The sequence below is a fragment of the Colletotrichum abscissum genome (assembly GCF_030869225.1).
Source record: "Colletotrichum abscissum strain IMI 504890 chromosome Unknown Scaffold_1.1, whole genome shotgun sequence".
NCBI classification, from domain to species: Eukaryota; Fungi; Ascomycota; class Sordariomycetes; order Glomerellales; family Glomerellaceae; genus Colletotrichum; species Colletotrichum abscissum.
The window spans coordinates 1,908,015-1,925,005 of record NW_026849987.1 but is presented as its reverse complement, the minus strand read 5'-3'; the positions used below and the strand labels follow the sequence as shown (position 1 = coordinate 1,925,005).

At 54.6% G+C, this 16,991-nt stretch overlaps 9 protein-coding genes across 9 annotated transcripts; 5 read left to right on the top strand and 4 right to left on the bottom strand.

The window, feature by feature from the left end:
* Window positions 1–414: 414 nt before the first annotated feature.
* On the bottom strand, window positions 415–2,088 carry CABS01_00614 (para-nitrobenzyl esterase; the record flags this gene model as incomplete). The annotated part of the gene is made up of 1 exon (XM_060533995.1): window positions 415–2,088. One exon carries the CDS (start codon window positions 2,086–2,088, stop codon window positions 415–417), a length of 1,674 nt encoding a protein of 557 aa, XP_060406509.1.
* Window positions 2,089–2,456: 368 nt separating this feature from the next.
* CABS01_00613 (uncharacterized protein) lies at window positions 2,457–2,743 on the top strand (the record flags this gene model as incomplete). Its single annotated transcript, XM_060533994.1, has 2 exons — window positions 2,457–2,578; window positions 2,656–2,743. 2 exons carry the CDS (start codon window positions 2,457–2,459, stop codon window positions 2,741–2,743), a joined length of 210 nt encoding a protein of 69 aa, XP_060406508.1.
* Window positions 2,744–3,055: 312 nt separating this feature from the next.
* CABS01_00612 (uncharacterized protein) lies at window positions 3,056–3,994 on the bottom strand (the record flags this gene model as incomplete). Its single annotated transcript, XM_060533993.1, has 3 exons — window positions 3,056–3,205; window positions 3,272–3,477; window positions 3,550–3,994. 3 exons carry the CDS (start codon window positions 3,992–3,994, stop codon window positions 3,056–3,058), a joined length of 801 nt encoding a protein of 266 aa, XP_060406507.1.
* A 1,125-nt stretch (window positions 3,995–5,119) lies between these two features.
* CABS01_00611 (acetyltransferase) lies at window positions 5,120–6,426 on the top strand (the record flags this gene model as incomplete). Its single annotated transcript, XM_060533992.1, has 5 exons — window positions 5,120–5,751; window positions 5,844–5,917; window positions 6,041–6,075; window positions 6,184–6,341; window positions 6,399–6,426. The coding sequence occupies 5 exons, from the start codon at window positions 5,120–5,122 to the stop codon at window positions 6,424–6,426; spliced, it is 927 nt and encodes a 308-aa protein (XP_060406506.1).
* An 845-nt stretch (window positions 6,427–7,271) lies between these two features.
* Window positions 7,272–8,168, bottom strand: CABS01_00610 (carbonic anhydrase; the record flags this gene model as incomplete). Its single annotated transcript, XM_060533991.1, has 1 exon — window positions 7,272–8,168. One exon carries the CDS (start codon window positions 8,166–8,168, stop codon window positions 7,272–7,274), a length of 897 nt encoding a protein of 298 aa, XP_060406505.1.
* A 2,113-nt stretch (window positions 8,169–10,281) lies between these two features.
* Window positions 10,282–11,301, top strand: CABS01_00609 (uncharacterized protein; the record flags this gene model as incomplete). Its single annotated transcript, XM_060533990.1, has 2 exons — window positions 10,282–10,621; window positions 10,682–11,301. The coding sequence occupies 2 exons, from the start codon at window positions 10,282–10,284 to the stop codon at window positions 11,299–11,301; spliced, it is 960 nt and encodes a 319-aa protein (XP_060406504.1).
* An 839-nt stretch (window positions 11,302–12,140) lies between these two features.
* Window positions 12,141–13,217, top strand: CABS01_00608 (40S ribosomal protein S7; the record flags this gene model as incomplete). The annotated part of the gene is made up of 3 exons (XM_060533989.1): window positions 12,141–12,299; window positions 12,709–12,791; window positions 12,851–13,217. The coding sequence occupies 3 exons, from the start codon at window positions 12,141–12,143 to the stop codon at window positions 13,215–13,217; spliced, it is 609 nt and encodes a 202-aa protein (XP_060406503.1).
* Window positions 13,218–13,540: 323 nt separating this feature from the next.
* CABS01_00607 (dynactin p62 family protein) lies at window positions 13,541–15,270 on the bottom strand (the record flags this gene model as incomplete). The annotated part of the gene is made up of 2 exons (XM_060533988.1): window positions 13,541–14,924; window positions 14,981–15,270. 2 exons carry the CDS (start codon window positions 15,268–15,270, stop codon window positions 13,541–13,543), a joined length of 1,674 nt encoding a protein of 557 aa, XP_060406502.1.
* A 149-nt stretch (window positions 15,271–15,419) lies between these two features.
* Window positions 15,420–16,845, top strand: CABS01_00606 (uncharacterized protein; the record flags this gene model as incomplete). Its single annotated transcript, XM_060533987.1, has 2 exons — window positions 15,420–15,488; window positions 16,105–16,845. 2 exons carry the CDS (start codon window positions 15,420–15,422, stop codon window positions 16,843–16,845), a joined length of 810 nt encoding a protein of 269 aa, XP_060406501.1.
* Between the last annotated feature and the right edge of the window lie 146 nt (window positions 16,846–16,991).

The window sequence follows — 16,991 nt, the reverse complement described above, 5'->3', positions numbered from 1 at the left end:
AGTCGATCTATAGTCCAACGATGAGCTATTGCGAGTCTTCATATATTAACGAGATTGCAGCCTGATTTCTCGATGAAAGGCACCAATGTGCCCTTGGGTCTTGTTGGTGGCCGCCGCACAGCCACAAATGCGCAGCAACGTGGCAGATCTGCTCCAATCGCTGGGTGGTAGGAAATTGCCGATAGCCAATAAACGGCAGTAAAGGTGAGCCTGCCTGTAGAAACGTCTGCATGTTGCTTACGGTAGAGTACGTGATTCATGAGAGCTTTTGTCCCATAACATGCTCTCCGAAGACAGGTCTGTGCCAACAGAACAAATATTCAGTCTCTAAGTAGTACGCTCAGTATTTCTAGATACGTGAGCCGTATGGTACGGTAACTTATGTATATTATTCTAAATGTCTTTCTCTTGCATTTATTTATTCAGGCGGGGAGCTCTCTCGGGGTCTCTCCAGTAGAGACAAGCCTCCCTGCGAATATCATCCTTCTCGACCTTAGTTCCATTATTAGGCTGGACGATAAGCTGCAATGCAGGCTCCGATTCAAGTCCGTAACCAGTTGGCTTGTACTGAGGCCACTCGGGGCTGCCAGGGTACCTAAAAGTGTTGGGGTCGCCGGACAGAACGAAGCTGGACAGATATCCGTGGTAAATGTGGCTGACCTCAGGGTACTGTACCACCGGCTCGTCCCAAGTGTACTTGGTGTCGGCGGTATGCGGGATACCCCTCCACGCAGGCCACGAGTTGTTGGTGTTGAAGTGCAACTTCCACGTCGGCACGCCCGCGATGGAGGCGCGGTACGCCGTCTCCTGTCCAGCGCAGATGTATGCATAATCGCTCCATGCAGCCGAAAGGCGATTGTACTGCGTGCTGTTGGGGGAGTTGGCAAAGGGTGAATCTGGGTGTGTGGCGGGGTCCGGGTAGAGGTCCTCGAGGAGCTGGAGGTCGGTGCTGTTGAGGGCGGGGGAGATATTGTGGAGGTAGTCGAGGAACTCCTGGTTAGTCTCCTTGTCGCCGGCCATGTAGTACTTGGCCTCGTCGTTCACGTTGGAGGTGATGACAGGCACCTTGAAGAATGTGCCGTCGTAGCCTGACTGCGAGCCAAACTTCTCCAGCAACGGTCCACCCTGCGTGGGCTGGAAGGGCCAAGTCAGAGCCGGGTCGTAGTCGTTATAAAGCTTGGTGCTGATGTTCCGGATCGCGTCGATATCCGCGGCGCGGAGGCAGGCCAAGGTCGCGGCATTGTCGGCATCGAGCGGGCAGGAGAGGTAGTTCATGTACTCCTCATACTGCTTGACGTAGAGAGGGTATGTAGCATTGGGAAACGCACGAGCGGTAACGGCACCGGACTGGTGGATTGCTCTGGCGAAGAGTGGTTTGCCCTCATCCTCGTTGTAGTTATGGAAGTAGAGGATACCGACGGAGTGACCGCCAGCAGAGCGCCCACCGATGGTGACGGCCTCCGGGTCGCCGCCGAACGCGGCGATGTGCTTCTGCACGAACTGGAGGAAGAAGTGCTGGTCGCGCATGCCTAGGTTCAGCAGGCCCTCTTCGTCGAAGAGAGCAGACGGCAGGAAACCCAACGAGTTGATGCGGTAGTGGAAGTTGACGACCGTGATTGGCTCCTTTGAAGATGCGGCGAACGCAGCGCCATCGAAGCTCTTGTAGCTACCCGCGTAAAACGCGCCGCCGTGGATCCAGACCAGGACGGGTGTCTTCTGGTCGAGCGGGATGCCGCGCGTACGGTAGACGTTGAAGTTGAGGCAGGCCTCATCTTGTGTGCTGACATCGGTCGAGGTTGGGTCCTGGACGCAGGTCTTGCCGTACTTTGTCGCCGCCTTGGTGCCGTTGAAGGACGCGGGCCAGGTTACGGGGTTAAAGCGGCCCTCGCCAACCGGCTGTGTTGAGTAGTCGATGCCGAGCCAGGCGTCTACGGGGGCGGGGAGAGCGCGTCCGCTATAGGTCGAGTTGACGACGGTGCCGGTGAACTTGCCGTAGCCCTTTAGTTCAACTGGGTTGTACGCGGTGGCGGGCGAGATGGCGACTTGCGACGCCGCAAAGAGCGTGTTGAAGGACGTTGAGAACTTCATATTTGACGACGTGCTCGATCCCTCGTCTCCGAATGGGGCTGCTGCTGCTTGACCGCAAGGAAAGATGGTAGCAAGAGAGCACACCACTGCTAAGAGGCAGGGCCGGCCATCGCAGAGCTTTAAACGCATTTTCGAATCCCCTCGTCGGTGCTTTGCCCCTCCTCCTCTCTTTGCTATCGAGTAGACAATTTCCCAGCGACCCGCTCAGAAAGCAACCTCTCGCCGCTCGACGGAGACGGCGTTAACCCATTCGAAGCATTGATCAGTGAAGATGCGAGGTTTAACAGAGCTAGAACCCTTGACTCAGGCACCCGCAGAGCCCTCAGAGCGGAGAAGTCCCGAGCGACTGGGGCAATGAGCACGCTAGAATGGCGCGGATCGATGTCATTCAACGAGGGGAAAACAAAGTCGGGGTCGCTCCGATATCGTCGGCCTTCACATCTGGGGTCCGGGGACCCTGGGGTTTCTCAGTGATATCAGTGAATTCAGTGTAAGCAGCCAGTTGAAAGTGATTTAATGTGATAAGACGCGTGAATGACTAAATCAGCTAACGAAACATTCACCTAGGGGCCCCGCAATGTTATCCTTGATTGATGGGCCCAACCTCCCCGTCCAGGATGCTGGTCAACGACACAGATGGGGAGCTCCGGCTTGAATTTGTGGGGTCGACGATGGCTGTGTTGTTGAGAGAGGATAGGAGACAGGACATGATAACATAGTCTTGATGCCAGAAACTTCCGTCACCCGATCCCATCTTCCGCGATCCGATATCTGTTATCACTGTTCTCTTGGGTTGAGGAAATCAGGCGCACTCTTGAGTTCAGCTATCGCTGTGATCGAACTTGGGCTCAGGAACGAAAACCCACCAGCATGGCCGTGCGCGAAAAACCATCACTGGGTCTCTATCATTGGCCAATTCATTATTTCGTGTCTTTTGACTAAAGCCATGTCCAAAAGTCTGGTCTATCTAGCCCGTCATCTCATCATCCTCGTCATCATCATCTTGTCCCAGCCCAGCTTCGATAAACGCCGCCCGAGTTCTCTCAACAGCCTGAACAAAATCTTCTCTACGAAAAGCATTGGGCCATCCGTGTTCGACGTACAGTCGCTTGATCTCCTGTACAACACGAGGAAATGTCTTGGTCAGTCACGGGTCTACGTTTCCTGTTGCTGATGAACTCACCTGGCCTTCCTCGGTATACCCTTCGACAACTCTCGCCTCCCACTTCCCAGAGCGGGGCGCTGGCACAACATCCAAGTTGCCGACCTGGGCATAGATCTTGTCAAAGTAAGCCTGGATGGGGACCGGGTCCACAACAAGCCACTGCTTGTCTGCGGGAACGTCCTCCTCGCGTTTGTCGAACTCGGTCCCGTAAGGGTAGATGCATCCTGTGATGGCCTATGCGTCAGCTTCACAGAGCACTTTTGAACCAAAACAGCTCTGCGCATAGTCCAGCTGACCTTGATTCGTATCGATCAACCACCAAATTCCCTCGTCCGCATGCGTCAACGAGACCATGTCCGCCGGCACGGGCCCATCAAACGGCGCAAAGCCAAGGTCCAAGAGCGCCGTGTTGGCAAACACTTCAGCGCCGTCGCCGTGAATCCCATTGGCGCCGCCGAACCACCGCCCGTCGCGCAGATACCGCAGCGGGAACGTCTCGGTATAAATCTCGACGGGGTCCGACTCTTCGTTCTCGTGGACGAAGGGGATGTGCCGCAGGAGATCAATGACGGTCTCGGAGCGGCCCATGGCCCGGAGAGCATCCACGCGGAGCTCCGTGTCGCTCCAGCCGGCGGCGGGAGGGAGTTCGATGGCTGAAACGTCCAAGTAGCCCATGCGCACCAGCAGCTCGTAGTGCCGCTTGAGGCAGTTGACGACGATGTCGCGATCGTAGCTAGTCATTTTTTTTCGATTCTTGCTTATTCTGCTTTTGCTGAAGATATTAGGCCGATGTGATAAGCAGACGATGAGGAGTTGGAGAGCCTTGCAGATGAGATTTTCACTGAGCGGTCCCTTTGTGGGGCATATCATTCGAGGCCCAAATGGACTGGTCCCTCACTGAGCCAATGACTGGATTCGGCGATTATGTTTGATCCCGTCTACATGGTGTTTTGGCATATCACCTCGAGCAATTCTTGATATCTTGCCTACGCAAATTGAGTTTCATCATGACAACTACATTGTACCTTTTATCTTCACTGCGCAGCAAGTGGACTTACGGCTGTACCACGACGAGAAGGGGGTCATGAGTAATGCTTGCAAGCTTGTCCTTAGGGTAAAGAGAGTGAGTTGAAGGCGACCATTTTTGAAAAAGACCCGAACCTTCACCAGTCCACGCAACCAGCAAAGACCCGATCGCCGGTTCTGAAGATCACATTACCCACATCGAGTGTGGCTTACTTCAGTTTTCTCGTATTTCTGGAGGCTGTGACCGAAGGGTGAATGCGAGATTCGGTTCCCTAGTAATTGCACTTGCCCAGGTACTTCAAAGGGTAATGAAGTTCACCTCTTCATTTCACATTACTTATTCACAGCTCATGAGCCCGAAGACATATTGCAGTTAACTTAACACTTCCCATTTGCGACACCGCTGTTAAAATCTGCATGACCTACTTTAACATTTTCGGCGGCATCTCTCATGAATCCATTCGATTTGAATCAGCCAGTGGCTCCACAGGATCTCAGCCGAACTTGATAATGATTCTGGTGAGGTGACGTAGACAGGAAGGCATTCGTATGGATCATGAGTTTTCCTCCTTCGGTTTCGTTTCCCGGGCGGTGTCGTGAGTTGAGTCGCGAATATGAGTCACCCTCAATCGCGAGCTATCATAAAGCTGCAGCGCTGAAATTTGATGCACTGTAGCTACTAATAGCGGATATTTAATCCACCGATTTTAGCACCTCACATATCTCTCACATCATTGCTGCAGCACACAATATCATCACATACGAGTCTAAAAAACAAACCCTCGAGAACCACGCTCTACTTTACACCACGTAGACGAGTATTGAGACTCATCAGTCATAATGGCAAAGGTACATACCTCCGTCCCGGAGGGTCTCATCCCTCTCCTGGAATCCCACCTCCCAAACTCCCTCGTCCTCCTCCGCCGCCTCCAATTCACCCGTTTCAAGGACGGCATGCGCCCAACAGCCCGCATCATCCTAGCTTCAGACGCACCACTCCCTTCTAGTGCCTCGCAACAAGATGCCGATGCATCAGGTCAAGAGCCACGGAACTTCTGCGCAGCATACCTCGACTTCGGCAGCACCAAAGAAACCCAACTCTTCATGTACTCAACAGTCGAAAACGCCGCCGACAAAACTCTCGCGGACGCGGACAAGAAAACGGCCGAATCCCAAATCGCAGCAGTCCTCGATGCTGTAACACAAGTGAGCAAGCAACAGCCAGACAATAGAACGCTTCCCGGTGCATGCCTCGCCGGAACCCTCGCCACACCCACGCGGGACGCCATGCTCCGAGCCGGCGTGCGCGTGACACCTCGCCAGGACTACGAGTATGAGAAATGGCTGTTCCGCGTCGATGATATTCCGGATTTCGAGGACCGTGTGACGTTGCCCGAGGGAGCTACATGGGGCCCGGCAACGGAGAGGGATTGTGAGATTGTGATTTCCAGGACGGATATTCCGCGTCAAGTGTGAGTTCTTGTCGGCCTCCCTGTGTCTTTCGTTTTTGTCAAGTTGTTTTGGAACTTGTCAGAGATGGACATAATGGCTGACAACTAGATAGAAAGACGTTGATGTCGTGGCCTAGTTTGTTTCTCAAACTAGAGGATGGAACGCCTATCGCATGGTCATTCCTCGGTGAGTTTTTCAATCCGTTCTAGATACGCAAGGCGTCTTACATTCATCGCTCCCGCCACGATCTGTTTACATACATCACCCACCGCTCCTCGGCAGCATCATAACTCTCTGACTCCTGCGTAGGCACCGATGCATCGTTATCAAGTCTCCACTGCGAGGTAAGTTGTGCAAAATACCCAAACCCAACACGAAGAGAATACTTCAATACTCTTCAATCATGATCTTTCAGTCTAACACAAGACCCCGCTCAGCCACCTTACCGACAGAGAGGCTACGCGAAGGCTCTGGCGTCGAAGTTGATCAAGAGAGGTACGAGCGAGTACGGCGCCGATGGTTGGGCGTCCGCCGACGTGGCGCCGTATAACACGGGGAGCAAGAAGATGTGCCAGAGTCTCGGTGGGAGACATACCTGGAACGTTTCGTGGTGAGTCGTTCCATTTCCCGCGTAGTAACATGGTTTATCTAACGGTGAAGCGGCTAGGAATGTCATTCATCTTCACGAGGTATAGACGAAGATGGGAAATCGATCTAGAAGTTTGCTTCATACTATCAATCACCTTGTAGATGTATATATCAGCCACCTTATAAATTACGTTGATGTAAGGTAGTCGAAGATTTACCTAGACAACCTGGTTGGTAGACAGAAACTATGATTGTTTCCAAACGGGATCGACCATTGTTGCGCAGTGATGTGGCAGACATTATTCGCGAAATATTCAGTTAAGAGAAAAGGTAATGGGTAATAAAGTGTTATTTTTGCGTTTTCCCTTGATATGTCCTACTCCGAAAAGACTGCCAGCTCCGAGAATCAAGTCTTTTGGCTTTGTGCACCTCATTTCTTCACCAACACCGCTCCGGTCCCCAAGAGCACCCGCATCCCATTGAAAAAAAACTCGAATCCTCAACTCCGGTACAATCCCGCCGGTGACAGCTGCTTGATAACCAATCTCTACCGCCACAACCTCCCAATCTTTCCTCCCTCGGAGATGCACGGTAGTGGGGTCCCCGGCTCGTTGACAGCTCCAGGTTCCCACTAAGCTAAACCGGATGAACGGTTGTGGTGGGGTGGCATGTCTCGGTCAGAACCTAAGAGTATTGCCAACCAACCCCATCCGGATCTGCAACGGGTATGGAAGATGCCGCCCTCAACAAGAAAATTTTGCCCATGTCGCGATGAGCGCCGTGCAGCGCGCGCACACAAACGGTAGCCGTCGAGAGCCGAGACTCCATCCGTGAGTCACCCGTGGGCGAACGCTCCGGTCCACCCCTCCTCATCCCATCTCTCCCGTCCCATTCAACCCCGCACTGGGACAGCGTACAGCTTCCCAAGGTAGGTCGGTCGGTCGGTCGCAACTTAGAAGTCGGCACCGGGAAGGTGGTAGAGCTTCTGAACGTCGTGCAGCATCTTCTCGTGATCAATCTCCAGGTCCTTGAGGAGACCGTCGTTGAAACCAAAGACCCAGCCGTGGACAATGGGGAACTTGTTCTTGGCGTACGACTGCTGGATAGCAGCCGTCTTGATGACGTTGCGGCACTGCTCGAGAACGTTGAGCTCGACGAGCCGATCGTAGCGAGCATCTTCCTCCTTGATGGCGTCCAGCTCAGCCTCGTGCAGGCGGTAGACGTCGCGGATGTTACGCAGCCAGGGGTTGAGCAGACCAAGATCCTTGGGAGTCATGGCGGCCTTAACACCTCCGCATCCGTAGTGGCCACAGACGACGATGTGCTTGACCTTGAGGTGGCGGACGGCATAGTTAATGACGCTCATGACGTTGAGGTCAATGTTATTGACCATGTTGGCAATGTTGCGGTGGATGAAGGCTTCACCGGGCTCGAGGCCGGTGATTTGCTCGGCGGGGATGCGCGAATCGCTGCATCCGATCCAGAGGTACTCGGGAGCTTGGCCCTGGGACAGGCTGACGAAGAAGTTGGGGTCCTGCTTCTTCTTCTCCTCGGCCCATTTGCGGTTGTTCTCGAAGACGCGGTCATGCGTCTGTTTGAGGTACTTCTCAATGTCGCTTTCGGCCATCTTGCGGTCGGGTCTGATAGAAGGAGGGGTAGACGATGACGATGATGGCGGTGCGCGTTGATAGGCGATGTGGGAGAAGCTGGAGGTACGGTGGTTGTTTAGGTGTTGATGCTGAGATCCAAAGGTGGTGTTGGTGAATCTGAGAAGAGGACGTGAAGGTTGCGCAGGGGAGGAGAAGAGGCGGGAAGGGAGGGAGCGCGGGAATGGGCTTGCTTTAAACATTAGAGGGGATTTATTTATGGAAAGATCGAGAGAGGAGAGTGCGAAGCTAATGGAGGAGTCCTAATGGAGGATGTAGCTCGGTGTTTGCTGCAGGTAAGCGGACCTTTGAGCTGGCGGGCGGGCGTGGAGGTTGTCAGATCGGAGCAATGGCAGCCAAGGAAACCCAAGATGAAGGAAATGTCGCACCTTTCCTTCTTCCCACGGAAGATTTGTTGGGAAGCTCCGGCGATCGCGCACCGTTGGCGGCTGCACGCGCTGCCGCTAGTTACCAGAGGGCCACAGAGACCACAGAGGAACCACAAAGACGTCACTGCGCACCTCAGCGTTCAGGACGGTGTCGCGAACGGTGCGTGGACGGTGCGGCCTCCTTCTCGATAGTCCGGCGCTCCGGGCGGGTTGTTGGGGTGACGGGCAGGCTAATTGCTGTTCAACTTGGGTCAAGATCATCGTGGATGGGGACCTCAGCCACGGTGGATGACTCAATTCCTGAATAGAAATACAGTGCAAAAGGGAAAAGAGCCGGGGGAGAAATGTTAATGCCGGCAGATGCGATGGTAATCTTGGCGAAACGGATGAGCAAAGGTTGATGATCTAGCTTCTGATTGCACATGTACCCAGTCAAAGGCAAGGAGCAACGGGACGGGAATGATCGATCTCAGATGGCGAGATCTGATTGATTATCTTCCACTTATCCTCGAGTACCTTATGATGGGATGCAGAGCAGCGATGATCCCGTCAGGCTATAGAGCAATGGCCACACAAGTTTCAACCATCTCGACTGCTAAGTTTCAACTGCCACTCTCGATCTCTTGGCTTATAACACCCGACGGGATATTATCCGGCCTTTACTCGAGCCACGACAGCCAATTCTCCTTACCTAGGCTGGCCTCCATTGAGTCTTTCAGCCGCGATTGGCATGTGCAGATACCGGGTCATCTTCCGAGTTTGCTTGAGGCAGACAGAGAAATATATACTCGCAGGCTACTTCCCGGCTGGCCAAGCCTAGCCGCGCATCAGTGCGGCACGATCCCGAAACCCCGGCACAACGGCCCCCGAAGAATGCCCGGGTGTCTCCACAAATCCCGATGATCCGGCACCAAATGGCACCGGCAGTTGCCCCTCTTGGCCCGGTCGCCAACCCGTTCCATCTGAAGCACCAACTCGCTTCGCCAGAGAAATCCCATCAAAGTGCCGAAAGTTGCAGATGATACCCCCCATTACCTCAAAACTCAACGGGTCGCCGCGGACGTGTGAACGAGCGCATCAAGGGGACCCAGCGGGGTGTGCAAGCGCCAGGACCTCCATGGGCACAGTGCCGACTCATGTTACCATCCTCCCTTCATCACTCAAATCCCTCTGAGCAGCTCAAGCCCCAACGGTCCCCGGTATTTGGGCCATCACGACGGCACGCAACCAACACGCCCAAGGGTCTCGCCAGCAGAGCCACTCTGCGCACCCGGTCTGATCACTCAGTCCGGTGAGAAAAGAGACTGCTCCTCGCTCTTGAAACCGGAACCAGGGGGGAACCCCTGCATTGTCAGTGTGCCGGCGCCGGTAAGCTTGTTGCCTTTCTCGGCCGACGCCACCACTTGTTCGTCTTGTCATCCACCAAGAGCCTCACAGAGCTACGGGCACATCCTTCGATCCTAGGCGGTTAGTAGTTGCTGTCACGATGAAAGACGGCAGCATGTACGGCAGCCAAAGAACCACAACCGAGACGCTGAGATCCCAAAAGATGTTCACTGCCTAGAGTGACAGAACGTTGAAGATGAAGTACTTCACCTTACTCGCAGCCCACTTGCCACGAAGTTTCCTGGTTGCATTGCAGGTCGCTCAGGTTCAAGGCAAACTCATCACCGTTTCAAGACGAGGAAACAAGGCGTCCCGTGAGCGCAAGTCACGCATGATAAGCAGTCGTCGCATTCTTGCATACCAATGTCCAGTGCTGGTTCCTGGTACATAACCATGGCAATCCCTCACTTACGTTCCCTGACTTTGACTTGCTCCTCGAGTGAATTTTCATTTCCTTCATAGATGCCACCAGTTGGCACGTTATAATAATACAACCTTCGTTCTGGTAAACGAGTCTTTTCTCTGGTATACGAATAAAGTCATGGTCGCTTTGGACTTCTCAAGAGGCCTCGGCCTGGCCGCCACAGTCTTGGCTCTATCACAAGCAGTCAACGCCGCCATCCTTCCTCGGCAGAGCAATGATGCCCTTCGACCTTGGGTGACGGTCCAAGCCGACGGCGCAGCCAAGACCATCACCCCGACCGTCAACGACGGCAAGACCACGTCTGCCTTCACGGGCAGCTCTACTCTCCCCACGGCCGATGCCAACGGCGCCGGGTCCTTCCTTTCATGCAACCAGGCTGCGGGAGCCAACGGCGTCAACCAGCCCTTTTGCTCTCCCAAGGCTGATACTAAGGTTGATGGAGGCAAGACCTATTGGAGTAAGTATCTCCTTCACAAAGTAAATTCGACTTGCAAACAGACACTAATACGGAATCTAGTAACATGGGACACCAGTCTCTTCCCCTTGCCCAATACAATGGTTCAAGTCCAGGGTGACTACGGCGTCACGAACGCCATCGACCCAGGCCACGGCTTTACCTCCCAAATGCTCCCCGCATCCCAAGGCCACTTCGCCTGGGCAGCGGTAGGTTACAACATGGCCGCCAACGAATCTCTCACCGTCCAAATCTTCCTCGCCCTCCCGCAGACCAACGGCTCCATCACCGCCCGTCACCCAGGAGCCAAGGTCAGCATCGTCAACCGGCCACAAAACGACAACGGCAACCAGAGACGCCGCGGACCCAACGTGTTTGGTATCGTTCTCCCCATCGTCTTTGGCGTGCTTTCACTGGTCGGCATCGGCTGGTTCGTGTGGTGGTACGGCCGCAGAAAGGGCATGTTCTCCTCCCGCGGCGGAGGCTACGGTGTCGGCAAGAGTTGTGGCCAGAGAACGGCTGACGTCAAGATTGGGCTTGGAGACAATGCGTTCTCGTCGCCTGATCGGGGTGTTGAAATGATGCCGCCCCCGCCGAGACCGCCTCCGCCTTCGGAGGGTAATGTCTTCCGTAACGAGATGAGTAGGCAAGAGAGAAACGAGAGGGCGCAGACCATGATGTGAGACTATAATTGTTACCACTGAAAGAATGACAGACACACAGATTGTATGGCTATCAGTTTGACACACATTCACTTAATTCTGCTTGGGGTGCAAATGGGCGGCAAACTAAATCTTAATTCAACATAATAATACCCGTATCCAAAAAGAACAACCAGATAATTACCCACGAAAATCATTGAAGATGTTCCATAAAGCAAAACTTGCATTTGAAAGACATAATAGTGAAGTGAGAGCCTGTTTCATCATGGATCATCTTCAAAATTTGAGTTCGAGGCCAGCGACAGGGGGGCATGCGCTACTAAACGCTTTCCTGTTGCATCTTGCGGTTATGTCTCAAAGGCAGGCATCAATCTATGCTCACCACCAACGCCGCAGAGCCAAGACGTATGAGGGTAATTAACAAAGATTAAAAGTACTTTCCCAAGGTCATTCAATCACTCGTCTCATATGGAAAAGTTATAATGCAGAAAGCCGAGGTGGGCTATGGGAATCATCACCCAAATCGATGCTGGAGATCTCACCGAGCCCTTTCCTCGGTGAACGATTCACCGAAACCAAAAGAAGACTGGCGCACTTTCGAGGGTGGATACGATGGCGGGCTTGACGGTCCACTCAGAGGCTTCCAAAAACCACTGAGAGATGCCGATAGGCACAGACCACCCCAGGGTTTACAAACCCCAATCACCCGGGAGGACCCACCCACCGGAAATTCTGACGGTGCATTTCGAATTCCGTGTAGTCTGCCGCGATCGACTTCGTGAACTTTTTCTCTCTTCTTGACCCCGTCCGTTACAGCATCGACTAACCCGACCGTCAACCACCCCACGACAACAGTCAAGATGTCCGCCGCCCTGAACAAGATCGCTGCCAACAGCCCCTCGCGGGCCAACCCCTCCGAGCTGGAGCAGAACATTGCCCAGGCTCTGTACGACCTCGAGAGCAACACCGCCGACCTCAAGGTCGCCCTCCGCCCTCTGCAGATCGTCTCTGCCCGCGAGGTGAGAACTACCTGAAAGCGACAATCCTAAAGTCCTGAAGACTTCCGAACCCGCGAATTCTCCGGAATCGAAAATCCTGTTCCCAGCCGCCACGGAAATCCAAGCACGAAGAGCTACGAACATGAGCTACACCCCACCCAATTGACGAGCGCGGTGCGAAGCAATGGAATCCCCGAAGCCTTTCTCTCGATTGAAACACATCAGGATTGAAGAGGACTAAAGGGAAAGAAGTTGCTGGCATTGGCATCGCGCGTTCCAGTCTTGGGAGGTGCCCATCGTTGGTGTCTTCAGCTTCACCGTGGCGGCGGAGATTTGAACGCTGAAAAGAATGATAATCTCAGGAACAGGACGGGAAGCGGTCCAAGGCATCGTCCTGGAGCTCGCATGCTGACTTGTGATCTTCCTATAGATCGAGGTCGGCCACGGCAAGAAGGCTATTGCCATCTTTGTCCCCGTTCCATCCCTGCAGGGCTTCCACCGCGTCCAGCAGCGGTAAGTTTCCCCCTTTCTCTTCCCAGACCTACTCTGTCCAATACTAAGACCATTCCTAGCCTCACCCGTGAGCTCGAGAAGAAGTTCTCCGACCGCCACGTCCTGATCCTGGCCTCCCGCCGCATCCTGCCCCGCCCCAAGCGCTCCGCCCGCTCCCGCAACAACCAGACCCAGAAGCGCCCCCGCTCCCGCACTCTCACCGCCGTCCACGACGCCATCCTCACCGACCTCGTCTACCCCGTCGAGATCGTCGGCAAGCGCCTCCGCACCAAGGAGGACGGCTCCAAGCTCCTCAAGGTCATCCTCGACGAGAAGGAACGCGGCGGTGTTGACTACCGCCTCGACACCTACTCCGAGGTCTACCGCAAGCTTACCGGCCGCGGTGTCACCTTCGAGTTCCCCCAGTCTGGCTCCGCCGAGTACTAGATTATCGTATCTAGTGTCTTGCGCATTGGGCGGGTGTTTGGTGAAAAATCAAAAAAGGAATCATGGTCAATGATGGGTTTGGCATTTAGTCTGCTGCAATGAAGGCATGGCAATGACTGGTTGATCAAAAGGGTCTGGCGTCTACAGGGATATAAACTTGGGCGATTCCATTACAGGCTGCCCAAAAAATGCATATACCAAAACACTTGACCGCTCCTTCTTAACTATCTGTTCCCGTCTCTTCGTGATTATGTTCATTGTGCTTGAAGCCATTGCCTGATATATAAAGGAATTGGGGGTATCATTTTTCATTTGACATTAGTCTAGTCCTGGTTGATGCGTCCAACTCCCAAGACACACCAGTAGGCCAGCTCCCTCTTTTCCCTCGCCTCCTTCTCCCTGCTTGTCGCAGTACCGACGTCGCCTTGAGCTTCCGTCTCCCACTCGATGCGCACAAACATGGGTATCTCCAACACATCCTCGTCCTCCCGCAAAGCACTATCACCACCTGGCTGCTGCTCAAGCCTCAACGAAGCCGGCACGACCTCCAGCACGATGCTCACCCAGTTGCGGCCGCGCTCGTAAATCTTGCCCACCTCAGCCTGCTGCATCCCGCCCTCTTCCCCTCTCCTGCGCTCCTTATCGCCGTCATCCTTGAGGGCATCGTCCCACATGTCCGTGTTGGCATCAATCTCGAATTGCGGGCAAAGCACCGTCACGGTGCTGGCGAACCGCCCAGGCGTGCTTGACGGGGTGGCCAGCGACACCTTGACCGTCTCGAAGATGGGGTTCTTGAAGGTCAGGAGATACTGCACGGGCTTGAGTGGCGTAAGCCACAGTTCCTGGGGTATCGGCGGCCGAGCGGTCGAGGGGAGGTTCTGGACCTCCGACTGCAGCGGTCGGATGGTGATTGTGGGGATGTAGCTGCCGGCCACGAGGCGGATGCGGAACCGGGTGTTGGAGATCTTTGCTTCCGGCTTGCTGATGATGTGTCTGCACAGCGGGCATCTCTTGGATCGCTTGGTTCTGAGGAGATAGGGGATGGGCCGGAGCTGGTCACGGAAGCGTACGTGGTCTTGCTGTAGGCAATTCTGGGCTAGAGTCGTTGTGTCGTCGGGATGCGTATGTCTGAGTTTCTCAATCTCTTTCGACTCGTCTAGGTCGGTGGTCTTCAAGCCCTCGTCAGGACTGACGGCCTCCCTCATGATCTGCACCTTACCGCGAGCCTGTTTATTGCCAAAGTTGTTCCCAGTGTATAGACTCATGATGCGTGAGAGTGAGCCAGGCGAGTTGAGGCCTAGATCACCTAGTGATGATAGCCCACCCGCTGAGGGGTTCGAGCCGGCCATCTGGTTCTGGTAGAAGGACTTGAGCTGCGCAAACTGCAGTTCGGCATCCATGTCCTCCGGGTTCAAGTGGTATTCCCCATTGCTCTCCTTTTTCCTCTCCTTGTGCTCCTTGGGAGTCAGCTTGGGCTGGCCTCCATTCTGCAGCTTGGCCAACTGCCCGTGGATGCCATTGGGTCGGTCGAATTTGACTCCAATTTCGGTTGAGCTCCAGTTACAGTATGAACATGACAGCACGTAGGAAGCGCCCTGAGGAGCCGTTCCATCAGCCGTGAGAAGGTTGCTCTCGGGCGGAGTATCGAGAGCCGTAACAGCGAGGGGACCAACGCAGACGGGACATTGGAAGCAGCTTCGTGTGCACCTGCGATAGTGTTAGCCAACGCCGGAACTCTCAACCAAAGCAAACCCTGCGCATACCTGTTGCCTTCGCTTTTGAGGTTGCTGCTTGGGACCTCAAACAAGCAATTGGGGCAGTAGTAGGTGACAATCTCCTCATTGACGCATCGCGGGCACCGAATTTGGTGACAGTCTTCGCAGTACATCAGATGCTCCAAAGGATAAAGACTGAAGTTGGCGCGCGGGGCGCGCGGGTCGAATGTCCGCTCATCGTCCTCTGGGCTTCCCGGCGTTGACGACCCGTCCTCGCTGGACTGGTGAGTCTCGGAGCAGGGGCAGCGGATGTAGGTGTAGGGGGTCAGAGGTGCCATTTTCGCTCCGACATAATGCTATGCGGAGTGAATTCTGGGATTGAAGAATGTGTGGTTTGCCACGAGCTGAGGAGGGCCACTGTGCCGCGCAGAAAGGCTCGAGGAAGGGCGTTTGAGAGTCTGCACGGAGCTGTCTCCCGGACGCGACAATGCTCCTCCTCACCGAAATCCCGCGCGACCAGAGCCCAGGAGTGTGGGCTGATAAGACCGATAAGAAGGTGAGCCTCTTATTATCGATAAGACCAACCACTGGTAGATAAGCCCTTACGTAAGCGGCCTCGAATGATCCCACCCTCCAATTCGGCTCTCCAGACTCAGGACTTACATGGAAGTTCAGCTTGGTCCCTCCGAAGGCTGCTGTTAGCCTTCAGTCCATCGCCTATTATTGCGCTCGACTGCATGGGAAAATCGCCTATTGAACCGAGAAAACTCTCTCTCTGGACGGACATTATTGATCAACATGCTTCAAGCTTGTCAAACCCACGCGAGACCAAGAACCGATTCTTGTCAAACCATCGTCGATCCCTCGCCAAGAACGCCCTGAGGACGCTGTCACGACTGTCACCTCACTCCTCGCCACGGGCTTCATGTCTTCAATGATAGATTTCGGTGTCTCCGGTTGGGGATTCGAGAGGCTTCCCGCATCTGGATTATAAGACTTGCACTTGTCTTAAGCTTCTCTCTGCCGTCCGCCATGCCGGCGGCCAGCTTCGCTTGGCGCACTCCGACTCGTCTGCGGTTTCCTTTTACCGTTCACCTTAGTCCCACTGGGCTGGGTCTTCTTTCTTCAGCTTCGACGTTTTCGTTGCGGCCCGGCGCTGCGCTAATTGATAGCGGTCCAGACCTCCTCAAGTGCGACAGGATGCCAAAAGCCAGCCGCGGGGGTCTGGGTCGTGCAAGGCCTTCCGAAGCGAGCGAGGGCTGAGAGGACATGGGTTATGGTTGGGCTTGTCTGGCCTCCGGTCCGGTGGTGGACAGGAGCCCTTGCCAGGTGGTGGGATCCGCCTCCGGAACTCCTTTGTGCCTCACGACCCTGAGCCGATTTCTGGAAAGATGACTGTTGCCCCGCATGAGGGATGGCTGGACTTGGACGAGTGTGGTCAGCGCAGCTTCTGTCTTGCAGATGCCCTGCATCCCCTCTTGGAGCCGCTGTTCCACGTAGGGCAGAGGCCCGTCAAGGCGTCGATGACTGTGCATGGGTGTAAGTGGCCATGTCCTTCTTGCAGAAAGTCAACGCCAGTGTTTTGGGTCCCGAATAACTCGCAGCTTTCGTCGAATCTGTTGCGCGAGGCACACCGGCGATGGAAATCTCGGGTCGGAAAATATCTATCTGAAGTCGAGAGAGCGCGGCCAGCAACAGTCCTGGGGCTGGCCCCAACCACGGGAAAGAGGGTTTTTCTGTCGGCCGACGGCATGAAGCTAGGGAACCCAAACGCACGCTCATCGTTCCATGGCGATGGTTCTCTAACTTGGTCTACCCTGGTAGATCCCGAGCACCGGCCATCACTAGCAACCGTCTGGTTCGGTAGCACAATATCGGTCGCAAGTGAGAGAGACAGAGAGGCACGAAGTTAAACCTATCTGTACTACAAACAGTAATTACGGAAAGCGGACTGATCTAGCGACGATGGAGCGTCCATGGCGGCCGACCTTTCAGGATTCCCCATCCACATCATGGAGTTTCCCGCCGTGGCGAATACCCTCATGAGGGGTGACGTTCT